Source organism: Aptenodytes patagonicus, chromosome 20 (assembly GCF_965638725.1).
Source record: "Aptenodytes patagonicus chromosome 20, bAptPat1.pri.cur, whole genome shotgun sequence".
NCBI lineage: Eukaryota > Metazoa > Chordata > Aves > Sphenisciformes > Spheniscidae > Aptenodytes > Aptenodytes patagonicus.
This window is the reverse complement of record NC_134968.1, coordinates 473,080-483,505: the sequence shown is the minus strand read 5'-3', so window position 1 is coordinate 483,505 and position 10,426 is coordinate 473,080. Positions and strand designations below refer to the sequence as shown.

The 10,426-nt window shown below is 67.3% G+C and overlaps 2 protein-coding genes across 4 annotated transcripts; both read left to right on the top strand.

Moving 5' to 3' along the window:
• The first annotated feature begins 736 nt into the window (after nucleotides 1-736).
• Nucleotides 737-6,833, top strand: RAMP2 (receptor activity modifying protein 2). 3 transcript variants are annotated; one of them, XM_076356957.1, is made up of 9 exons: nucleotides 737-1,299; nucleotides 1,476-1,502; nucleotides 1,837-1,978; nucleotides 2,097-2,190; nucleotides 2,837-3,053; nucleotides 4,012-4,090; nucleotides 5,207-5,317; nucleotides 5,683-5,785; nucleotides 6,247-6,833. In XM_076356957.1, exons 1-9 carry the CDS (start codon nucleotides 982-984, stop codon nucleotides 6,500-6,502), a joined length of 1,347 nt encoding a protein of 448 aa, XP_076213072.1. In that variant the 5' UTR covers nucleotides 737-981; the 3' UTR covers nucleotides 6,503-6,833. The 3 variants fall into 3 exon arrangements, with proteins under 3 accessions (XP_076213072.1, XP_076213075.1, XP_076213074.1); XM_076356960.1 differs by lacking the exons at nucleotides 737-1,299; nucleotides 1,476-1,502; nucleotides 1,837-1,978; nucleotides 2,097-2,190; nucleotides 2,837-3,053 and adding an exon at nucleotides 3,385-3,796; XM_076356959.1 differs by lacking the exons at nucleotides 737-1,299; nucleotides 1,476-1,502; nucleotides 1,837-1,978; nucleotides 2,097-2,190; nucleotides 2,837-3,053 and adding an exon at nucleotides 3,385-3,801.
• A 378-nt stretch (nucleotides 6,834-7,211) lies between these two features.
• VPS25 (vacuolar protein sorting 25 homolog) lies at nucleotides 7,212-10,221 on the top strand. Its single transcript, XM_076356658.1, has 6 exons — nucleotides 7,212-7,272; nucleotides 7,514-7,659; nucleotides 7,767-7,820; nucleotides 8,291-8,379; nucleotides 8,891-8,966; nucleotides 9,532-10,221. Exons 1-6 carry the CDS (start codon nucleotides 7,226-7,228, stop codon nucleotides 9,642-9,644), a joined length of 525 nt encoding a protein of 174 aa, XP_076212773.1. The 5' UTR covers nucleotides 7,212-7,225; the 3' UTR covers nucleotides 9,645-10,221.
• Nucleotides 10,222-10,426: the final 205 nt, after the last annotated feature.

Genomic DNA, 10,426 nt, shown 5'->3' with positions numbered 1-10,426 from the left:
GGGGCAGCGGCCGTCCCCGCCCCGGCTCTGCCGCCCCCCGGGCCCGGGGGGAGCCTGGGCCGGCGGTGCCGCGCTCCCCGACAAGGCGGCTCCGGCGGCCGCGGCCCTTCTGGCCCCCGCCGCCGGGGCCGCAGAGCGGGCAGGGACGGGTCCGGCGCCCCGGGGGACGCGGGTGCCGCATCGCTGCGGGACGACGGCGGGGCCGGTCCCCGCGGCCGGGCGGGCCCCGGGCTTCCTGCGGCGGCGCCGGGCAGGAAGCGGCTGTTGGCGGCGGCCTTCCTGCCCCGGGGGCCCCGGCGGCGGGGAGCGGGCAGTGCTGGGTCCTGCCCCGGTGAGGGCCCCGTCCTTCCCCTCCGGCCCCGCCGCACGCCGCGGTGCGGACCGCCGGCTGCCCCGGCTCCGCCGGACGGAGGCTGGGGGCTGCCCCGGGGCGGCGGCTCCGCGCCCCCGGGCGGTCCGGGGTCCGGGGCGCCGCTTCCCGGCGGGGGGCGGGCGGCCCCGCCGGGGTGACTGCGGGGGACGAGCAGGGCCGGCCCGTGCCCGCAGCCCGCCCGGGCCCGCATCTGACACCTTTGGAGCTTCGCTGAGTCAGGCGGGGTGGGAGCCCGGCGTCCCCCCGACCTTCCCGGGTATTGGCTCGGGAGCGGGCGGGCAGCGCTGGGACGGGCCGGGGAGCGGGATAAATCCCCGCACGCAGCTCCAGCCCGGCCGCAGCGGTCCCGGCGGTGGGAGGATGCTCCTCGGGGTGCGGCTCCTCTGCTGCCTGCTCCTTCCTCTGCTCCAGCAGGGTAAGGGCAGCCAGGACGCCGTGCGGCCCGGGGGTGGCAGCCAGGGCTGCACGGAGGCACCCAGGGGGTCGGGCACAGGGTCTGGCCGGGCAGCGAGTCCCCACAGGGTCCCTGGCCTGTTTCCCCCCCTCTGTCCCAACGCATCCGTGCTGGGCAGCAGCTCTCCTGGCCCCTCCTGGCATCCCCTCGGAGGATGCTCTGGGCAGGGTTTGCTACGCGCTTCTCTGCCCACGGAGTTGGTGTTTGCTCAGAAACTGCTCTGCCCCAGTTGCAAAGGCTGAGGCAGAGCCAGGAGCCTCCTGCTCCCCTTCCCTCCCCTCGGGCTGGTCACCTCTGCTGTGCTCAGCTCGGCCTGGGAGGAGGAGACGTCTCTGGTGTGCTGGGACCCCCCCGGCTCGTGCAACAAAGCCAGCTCAGCACTGGGGCTGTCCCTGGCTGTGCAGCCCTGGTACCCCGTGTCTCCTTGCTGCAGGGCGTGGGGACACTGAGTACGGGGACTCCGAGGACGAAGGTAAGATCCTGGTGCCATCATCCCAGTGCGGCCCTGGTCCCGGCTGCCGCAGCATTGCCGTGGCCACAGGCTCTGCCACTGGCGGAGGCGGTATCTGCACCCCCGGGAGACAGGGCCCTGCCCTCGCATGGTCCCGCAGGTCCTGCCAGCGCCAACGATACCATTTGTCCTTCCAGGTCACTACCTGTACCTGGACGAGGATGGTGAGTAGAGCTGCCCTGCGACCCTGGCTGTCCTCCCCATCCACCCACAGACCTCGGTGGGCCCGGTGCAATCTGTGCTGGGGCTCACAAGAGCCCAGGTCCCGGCTTGGCTGAGCCCGTGGGGCCCCCGCGGCCACAGGCAGCCCCGTCAGCCCCAGCTCCATCCCCAGGGCTGCGTGTTGAACTCCCTGCATGGCAGACGGGGCGCCTGGCCCACGCTGGGCAGAGCTGGGAGTGTTCCCCAGGGGTGACCCCAAACAGTGCCCCTGAAACTGGGCTTGGGAGGAGAGCTGGGGGCAGGGCGGCATCCCAGGGTCTGGCTGGTGCTCTGCAGGACCGCTGGAGGTGCTGGGAGGGCAGGCCCGCTGCCAGGACACCTACCGGGACTGGATCTCCCTCTACTGCTGGGCCCCCTTCCATGCTGCCGTCATGGCCACCCCTGAGGGCAGCCGCTGCCGCTGGGACCAGATCAGCAGGTGGGTCGGCGTAGGCCCCAGCGGAGCCAAATGCACGCTCGGAGTGGGGCCTTTGCAGGGCCGCTGCGGTGGACGTGTCCTGTCCTGGCAGGTCGGCCTCACGCCGCCCCCTCCACAGCACCTACAGCGAGCTCTCCGGCTGCACCCAGCTGCTGGCCCAGCTGCTCTCCTGCCCCTGGCCCAGTGCCGTCCTCGACGCCTTCTTCCTGCAGGTCCATGCCGAATACTTCACCAACTGCACGGGGGCCAGGCCCCCTGGGCTGGGTGGGCTGCCCCCCGGGATGGCTGTGGCTGCGGCCGTGGGGCTTGGCTGCCTCGTGCCCCTTGCAGCCGCCCTCACACTCAGCAGAGTCCGGAAAGGGGCTCAAACCCCAGCGGGCAGCTGCCCAGCCCCTGTCTGCCCCTGTGCCGCTGAGGGGCCAGCAACAGCCCCCTTCCCTCCCAGCCCTGGGAACTGAGTGGGATGAGTGGACTGAGGGTGAAGGGGACAGGGCAGAGCAGGGACAGGGGTCTGGGCATCCCTGGGGATGGAGCGGGTCCCATAGCACAGGGGGAGGCTGGGCCCGGGACTCTGGCTGCCTGCATCTGCCCCGGGGGAGGGGAGCGTTGGGAGAAGGGTCCCAGGCGCCGGGGTCCCGACCCTGCATGGGCCGAGCCCTTCCTCGGCACCCTGGGGTAGGGGCTGGCAGGGAGCGCTGGGGATGCTAGGCTGGTGGGGGGAGCCCTGGGCCTTGGCTGGCAGCCACCGTCATGTCCCTGTCTGTCCCGTCCCTGCCCATCCCCTCCGGATGCCCCAGGATGGGGGCGGCTGTCCCGGCCCTGGGGCCGTGCTGAGATCATTGGGTGTCTCCCTGGCAGAGGCTTCTGCCGCCCGACCAAAGGCTCCAGTGGCTCCAACAAAGAACGGGACCAGGGGGCTCCAACCCTGCGGCCCCCAGAGTGCCAGGGCCTGATGGCTTCCAGATGTGGTTGCTTGCCCACAAAAGGTCCTGCAGTGCCCTGGAGCGGCGGCTGCCACGGCCCAGGGAGGGTCGGGTGCCTCTGCCAGGACGTTTGCCGGGGAGCACGAAACCCGGTGAGATTGTCTTTCCGCAGCAGGGAGGGTGCCTATGAGCTGCACTTCATCACACTCCAATTCACGCTCTGCGCGTCCTGCGGGCGGGCTGTTAAAGGGGAAGCTTTGGGCTTGCACTCTGCCGTGGGCCAGAGGTGAAATGAGCTCACCTGGCTTCATCCCGGTCCTCGGGCAGGAACAGCACAGACCCGCAGGGCTGGGGTCGTCCTCGGCGGCACTGCTCTGCGGGGGGATGCGGGCCCCACAGGCGGGAGCTGCACCAGGAGCAAGGAGCTCTGGCAAAGCTGGGTGGGCGCCGGGCTGGGCGGTGCGGGAGGAAGGTGTCAGGGCTGAGGACTGGCAACGTCGGCCAAGTCTCTGCCCTCTCCCCACCTCCCTGCCTGCGTCGGCCTCGCACCCGTGGGCAGGTTGTGCCACTGCCCTTCCCTCCCCGGCTGCAGGCAGGGGCCGGGGCTGGCCCGGCAATGCCGGCCATGGGGCAGGTGCCCGGGTGAGCCAGAAGGCGAGGTGTCGGGGCCATGGGTTCCCCCGCCGCCCCCACGCCTGGGCGGCAGCGCCTGTCTGGGGACATTACGCTTCCCCGTCCACTCCCCCCGGCTGCCGGGCTGCCTGCCCTCCACGCAGGAGACGAGGGATTTCACAACCCAGCCCAGACAGGATTAAAGAGAAATACACAAGTAAACAAATAGCGGCCTCGTAAAACTGGACTTGCTGTGCGGGGAGCGGAGCCTCTGGGCCGTCGGGTGAGGTGCGGGCTGCCCGGGTGCTGGGACGCGGGAGCGATGCCTAAGGGGGCCGGCACCGCGCTGTGCGGCGGCAGGGTCCCGCCGGGAGAGACGCTTTAAAGCAGCGCTGAGCAATCTCATTTTTCACACGTCTCCTGTAGTCAAACTGCCCCTGTCAGAGGAAAGGAGTTGCTTCCTGTTATTTCCATTGAAATACTTGTCCCGGTCGTTAGCCGGCAGGCTTTTGCAGGATGGCACCGCGCACGCAGACGGGCTCCGGCCGGCTCTCCCAAGGGCTCCTGCTGCTCTGGGGTAAGTGTGCGGGGGGCGGCCCCGGGGCCGTGGCTGCCGGTGGCGGGAGGCTCTACACCTCGCACCACCCCGCACGCAGCCGCCCTCCCGTGAATGGGGCCCGGGGCTGGGGTCTCTGCTCAGCCCAGCCCACCGCCCACCCCGGCATGGGGCCAGCCTGGCAGTGCCAAGGCCAGCTGGGGCGGCTGTTGCCTGCGTGGCCAGGGGCCGGTGGCAGGCAGGCACTGGGCACTGTGGGCATCCCCCACCAGGCTCATCCATGATCTTTTTGCAAATGACCCACAAGAACGGCTGGGGAGCCCTGCAAAGCCTCGGGCTGGGACAGAGAGGGGCTGTCAGGGGCTGTCAGGGACAGGGACAGGGCAGGCCGCCCTTGCCACAGCTGCTGTGCCAGCCCGGGAGCACCCCGTGGCCAGTGCCTGGCCGTGCTGGAGCTCCACATGAGTGGCCCAGGCAGGGCCCACCGGGGTGGTTCACTACGCGACTGGCATCGCTGCCCCACGCCGTGGGCCCTCAGCCGAAGGCGGAAGATGGATGGGGCAGTTTCCTCGGGCTGTGGGGCTCCAGTGGGTCAGGCGTCGGGCAAGCGGCTGGCGGGGTGGAGGAGGCACATGCCCCATGCCCATGGCAGGCTGTGCTGGCTGTGGGGCAGATGGCGGGCGGAGGGACTCTCCGGCAGTGCTGCGCTGCGGCCAGCGCTTCCTCTTCCTGCCCCAGCCCCGTCTGGCTGCAATGCAGCCACCCAGGGCGGTGAGGCGGCCCTGGCGCTGGCTCCCCACGGGTGGGGGGGCACGGCTCTCCCCCGTGCTGTGACCCACGGCCCAGGGCCCACAGCCCCCAGACAGCCCCTCCGAGCCCTTGGGCAGCTGCCCGCAGCCTGGCTGGCCCCCTCCCCACAGCCCCTGCCCATACGGGGGGCTGGATGCCCTGGTCCCAGCGCGTACCAGGCTCTGGGCAGCATGGTTCCCCACGCCCTGACTGCGGGCTCCAGCGGCCCCTGAGGGACACCCGAAACCGTTTCCCTCCTGCAGCCCCCAGCCTCTGCTGGGGCAGCTCCCGTGCACTGGACCCTGCCAGCGCCTGTCCCCCGCTGACCCTGTCCCCTCTCCTCCACAGCGCTCCTGGGGACGGGGCTCTGCCACGCGGGCGCTGAGGTGGAGGGTTTTGGCCAGGACACCAGGACAAGCCCACCCGTGGCCGTGTTCAACTGGACGGCCCAGCTCGTAGGTGAGTGCTGGCGCTCAGCGAGGGCCAGGCAGTGCCACGGGGCCGACGGTGCCCTGGCCGGGGCTGGCTCTGCACTACAGGGTGACCCCCCCTTTCCCATGGCCATGTGTTCTCTGTCCATCCCCAAAATAGCCAGGCTCTGCCGTGGAGCCCTCCCTGGCACTGGCCACAGTGGGGGCAGCCAGCAGCAGCCTGCCCTCCTGCTGTGCTCCTAGGCATCGCCCCGGGGTTGCTGTGGGGTCCAGCCCCCCACCATGCCTGTGTCCACCCCGGTCCAGGTGCCGGTTGTCACTTGCCAGCAGCCGTGGGCAGTGACAGGCTCTGGCAGGGGTGTGCCGCCCACGCTCAGTGCCTTTCCCCTGCAGAGGAGACGTACACCAACATCACGCAGAAGTGCTGGGAGGTCTTCGTCGACCTGATGAGGAATGTGACGGCGTCAGAGCTGTGCGAGTGGAAAGTCATCAGCAGGTACGGGGCGGTGGGATGGCTGGAGAGCCCTCCCGAGCAGTGCTGCAGGGGCACAGGGGGGCAGGGGCTCTGACCGTCTTCAGGGACGTCCTTGACTGGGGAAGCTGCACGTGTGGACACTTTGGTGGGGGCATTGCCTGTGGCCCCTCCATCCCCACGGCCACACGAGTGGACAGCAGAAAGTGTTTGATGGGGCCAGAGCCCCCGGGCCATGCCGACAGGCCACCAGCTCCCGGCCCAACGGACCCAGGGCCACCTTCTCCTCCAGTAGCCCCTGCTTGCACGGGGCTGGCTGGTGCAGGCAGCGGGGCGCAGAGCAAGCCCTGGGCAGTCCAGAGGGGTGCTGCTGGGCCAGGGGGGGCTTGGGGCTGGCCAGGGAGTCTGTGCCTCTGGTGTCCCGCAGCCACCCCATGCCCTGCACGTCCCCGTCCCCTCCCAGCACCCCGTGGCTCTCTCCCCAGGCCCTACAGCTTGCTGCAGGCCTGCCTGGAGGGCTGGGCCGACCACCTGCGCTACGGCTACCCCAACGCGCTGGCGGAGCAGTACATCTTCCAGAGCCACCACCGCTACTTCCACAACTGCACCCTGGAGCACCAGGTCTACTTCGACCCGCCTGAGGACGTGCTGCTGGCCATGATCATCGCCCCCATCTGCCTCATCCCCTTCCTGGTCACCCTGGTCATCTGGCGCAGCAAGGACGGCAAGGCCCAGCCCTAGTGCCGCTGCCCGGGCACCTGCGGCTGTTCCCCGGCCACCCCGCCCCGCTGCCTGCGGCAGGCAGAAAGCAGGCAGAAAGCGGGCAGCGGCGGCCCTGTGCGTCCTGCGCCCGGGCGCTGCCCCACGCTTCCCGCCCCCCCGGGCTGACGGGCTACCGGCCGCTCGAGCAGCCCCGCGGGCCCCGGTGAGGGCCGCCCCGGGGGGGGGCTCCCGGGGTTACCAGCACATGCTGCCGGGGTGGTCGGTTCCCGCTGTGCCGCCGCCGGCGGCGCCCCCCTCCCCCCGCACAACCGCCGGCCCCGCGGCTGGGGATTAAACGCTTCTTCCCCCACGCGTGGCGCTGGTTCTTCCGCCGCTCGTTCCCGCCGCGGCCCCCGGGCCCGGGCCCGCCCCCGCCGGCAGCACCGCCCCGGCACGGCCTCGCCGGCAGCTTCTCGCCGCGGGGCGGCAGCGGGCACCGCTGGGCGCGGCCGGAGCCCGCACCCCTCCGCGGGGAACGCGCCCGGCGGGGCACCGGGCACGGGCGGAGGGCCGGGCCGCCGCCGTCCCGGCGGGGCGGGGCTCCGCGGGGGCGGGGCTCCCCGGGGGCTCGCGGGGGCGGGGCTCCGCGGGGGCGGGACTGCGTGGGGGGCGGGCCCTCGCGGGAGGGCGGGGCTCCGCGGGGCGGGCCGGAAGCGGGGCGGGCCGGGCCGGAAGGCGGCGGCGGCGGTTCCGGCGGCGGCGATGAGCTTCGCGTGGCCCTGGCAGTACAGCTTCCCGCCCTTCTTCACGTGAGCGCGGGGCGGGACCGGGACCGGGGCCGGGACCGGGACCGGGGCCGGGGCCGGGGCGGGGGGGAGCGGGACCGGGACCGGGACCGGGACCGGGACCGGGACTGGGGCGGGAGGTGCGGGACTTGGGGGGTGGGGCCGGGCCGGGCCGCGGCTGGGGTTAGGCCGGCCGGGTGTGCGGGTCCCCCCGCGGAGCCGCCCGGCCCCGGCCCCGGCCCGGCCGCTGAGTGGAGCCTCGCAGGCTGCAGCCCAACGGCGAGACGCGGCAGAAGCAGCTCTCGGCCTGGTGCGCGCTGGCGCTCGCCTACAGCCAGCGGCACCGGCTGCCCGCCATGACGGTGCGGGAGGCCCAGGACAGCCCGCTCTTCGCCAACCGCCGCCTGCAGCGTATCCTTTGGGGCCCGGCCCCGTTCCCCGGTGCACCCCGTGCCCCCGCCTGCCGCCCCGTCCCCTCCCTCCCCCGGTCGGTGAGCGCCTCCTTAACCCCCGCCCAGGGAAGCTCCCGCTGGAGTCCATCCAGGTGGTGCTGGAGGAGCTCCGCAAGAACGGTGGGTGCCGTCTGTCTGTCCATCCGTCCTGCCTGCGGCCGGTTCCCGACCCGTACCTAGCGGGGCAGGAAGGGCAGGAGCCGCTGGGCAGGCTCCGTCCCGCTGCCGGGAGCCGGACCCGGGGCTTGCCCAGCCCAGCCCACGGGTGTGGGCCGTGCCTCCGCCCGGGCAGGGTCCCGCGGGCCTTCCCTGCCCACGGCTCCTCGGCCTCGCCCGCGCGCAGGAGCCAAACCGCTGCCTTCCCAGGGGCAGATTAAGCTGCGGGAGGAGGAGGGGGCTCGAAAGAGAAATTAATTCCTGTACACGTAGAGATATTTAGGAAGCTGGCGCGAGCGGTCACATGGCGGGGAGAGGCAGCTACCTGACGCTACCTGTGGGCGTAATGTCTAGCACGTGTCGTGAAATCTGCAGGTTTGATCGTTACTGTAGACTTGTGCTCTGATTAAATACCTTCTCCCTGTTGATTTTAGGGAACCTGGAATGGTTAGATAAGAACAAAACCAGTTTTCTGATCATGTGGAGGAGACCAGAAGAATGGGGAAAGCTCATCTATCAGTGGGTGAGAACATAGAAGCTGTCTCGCCCCACAGACCAGGCTTTCTGTGTCGGGAGGACAGGTGGAGTTGGCTGTGATTTGTGAAAAAGACCACTAGTATTTTTCTCTTGCTTCCTCACTGCTTTTACCTTTCTTCTTCCATTTCTCTCTGTTGCAGAGAAGCGTAGAGATGTTAACAGCTTTTTACTTGCTGTAAAATGCAGTCGTCCGCTCCCGCTGCAGTTGCCTGTTCCGTAGTGAGGACAGAGCAGCGTTGCTGTGTTGCCTTCGTGTGGCACGAGTCCTTATTGCAAAACACATGGGCAGAAAGAGCAGAGGGGCAGGGAAAGGAACCGTCTTAGTTTCCTTAGGTGTCATTTCTTGACTCTCCAGTGCCCCAGAGTGTTTCCAGGGTATTGTTGCTCATCGAGTGCTATCCACATTCCATTTCGCTTGCACCGAGATGTACGAGAGATCGTGCTGAGGATGTTAAATCACACGGACAAGATTTGCTATATCGCTTTCATGTTTCCAGGTGTCGAAGAATGGCTTGACCAACTCTGTATTCACGCTGTATGAATTAGCCAGTGGAGATGATACAGAGAATGAAGGTAACGTCATGTGTCGTGTTCCAGAGCAGGTTTTCAGAGCACACTTGATTTCAGCGCGTAAACGGTTGATTGTTAGATTATAGTTTTGTAGATTAAATATTTTAAAATTGCTTATGCAAGCTCACACCAATCACCACTGGCAAATGCTGCCCTGAAGGCTTTTTTTAACACTTTGGATGAACATCTCCCTTTGTTATCGCTGTTTGCATTTTAAACCTCCCCCTGCTCCACAAGCCTCCCTAGTGCCCAGCTTTTTATCTGGCGTGAGGTGTGGGGTGTTTTGGTTTTATGCCTAGCTTCTGCGCTGCCTTTGAGACTGCTGTGACTCATTCCCTTCTGTCTGTTGACCTTCAGGCTTTGTTCCTGATGCAGCAATGTAGTGATGAGTCTGTCAGTGTAGCTGTAACTCTGGATTTGCCATAGTGTTATGGCGCTGGAGTCTGAAAGGTGCTCTTCAGAGCTCTCTGCCTCACTGCCACCAGTCCCTGGACTTTGTAAGCCTGTTTGTTTCCTGATGTGATTTTTTTTTTTTCTCCTGTTGGTGGGGATCTCTGTCCTTCCCTAGAGTTCCACGGCTTAGACGAGACTATGCTGCTCCGTGCCCTGCAAGCCTTGCAGCAAGAGCACAAGGCTGAAATTATCACGCTGGACGATGGCCGAGGCGTCAAGTTCTTCTGATAGCAGCTCCCTCCCCTCCACTCTTCCCTGGCTGCTGAAGCAGTTCTTGCTGTGAAGGTTTGCTCTTCTGGCCTGGTTTCAAGCCGTGACTGCAAGCAGCTGCATACTCGGGATTACTTGGGGCAAGGAGACTCTGCGAAGCTTTCCAAAGACATGACTACTTAGAAATATTCAGAGATCCTCTGTCTGTCTTTTCTCCCTGTTGATTGTGTTTGAGAGGCTAAAGCTGCTCTAGGCAGTTCTGAGGGGGACCACCCAGAAGTGAAATAATGGGACTGCTCCTGTTGCAGATCCCCGTTCCTGTGAAGGCCACGGAGCGGTCTCTTCAGCTGGCTGGTCGAGCTTGGCCTTGAAGGGCACTTCCTTCCCTCCTGCCAGCCGTGTGCTTGGGCTCTGCAATCCCCGCTGCGTTGCCAAGTGGGGTGAAAGCAAGCACAAGGAACTCGCTGTTGCAGCTGTGCTGTAGAAGACCCCAATGGCAGAATGATGTGTGCTTGCTGCAAAGCAGGCGGTGCAGCCGGGTGGGGGTGGATGCCAAGGAACTAATTTGAAGTAATTAAAATGAGATGTATTTATAGAGCAGCCTTGGGTGTTTTCATCTATCTCTATTTTTCCATCAGAAACAAAACAGAACAGCGTACCAGATTCTTGCCCTTCAGCCGCGTTTCCTTACTGCACCAGATGAACACAGCAGTGTGCTGGGGAGAGGGTGGGCCTGCCAAGCTGCCCCACCCGAGTAGGAAGCAGGCAGCACAAGTGCTTTTTTCCGCACGCCAGAGCTA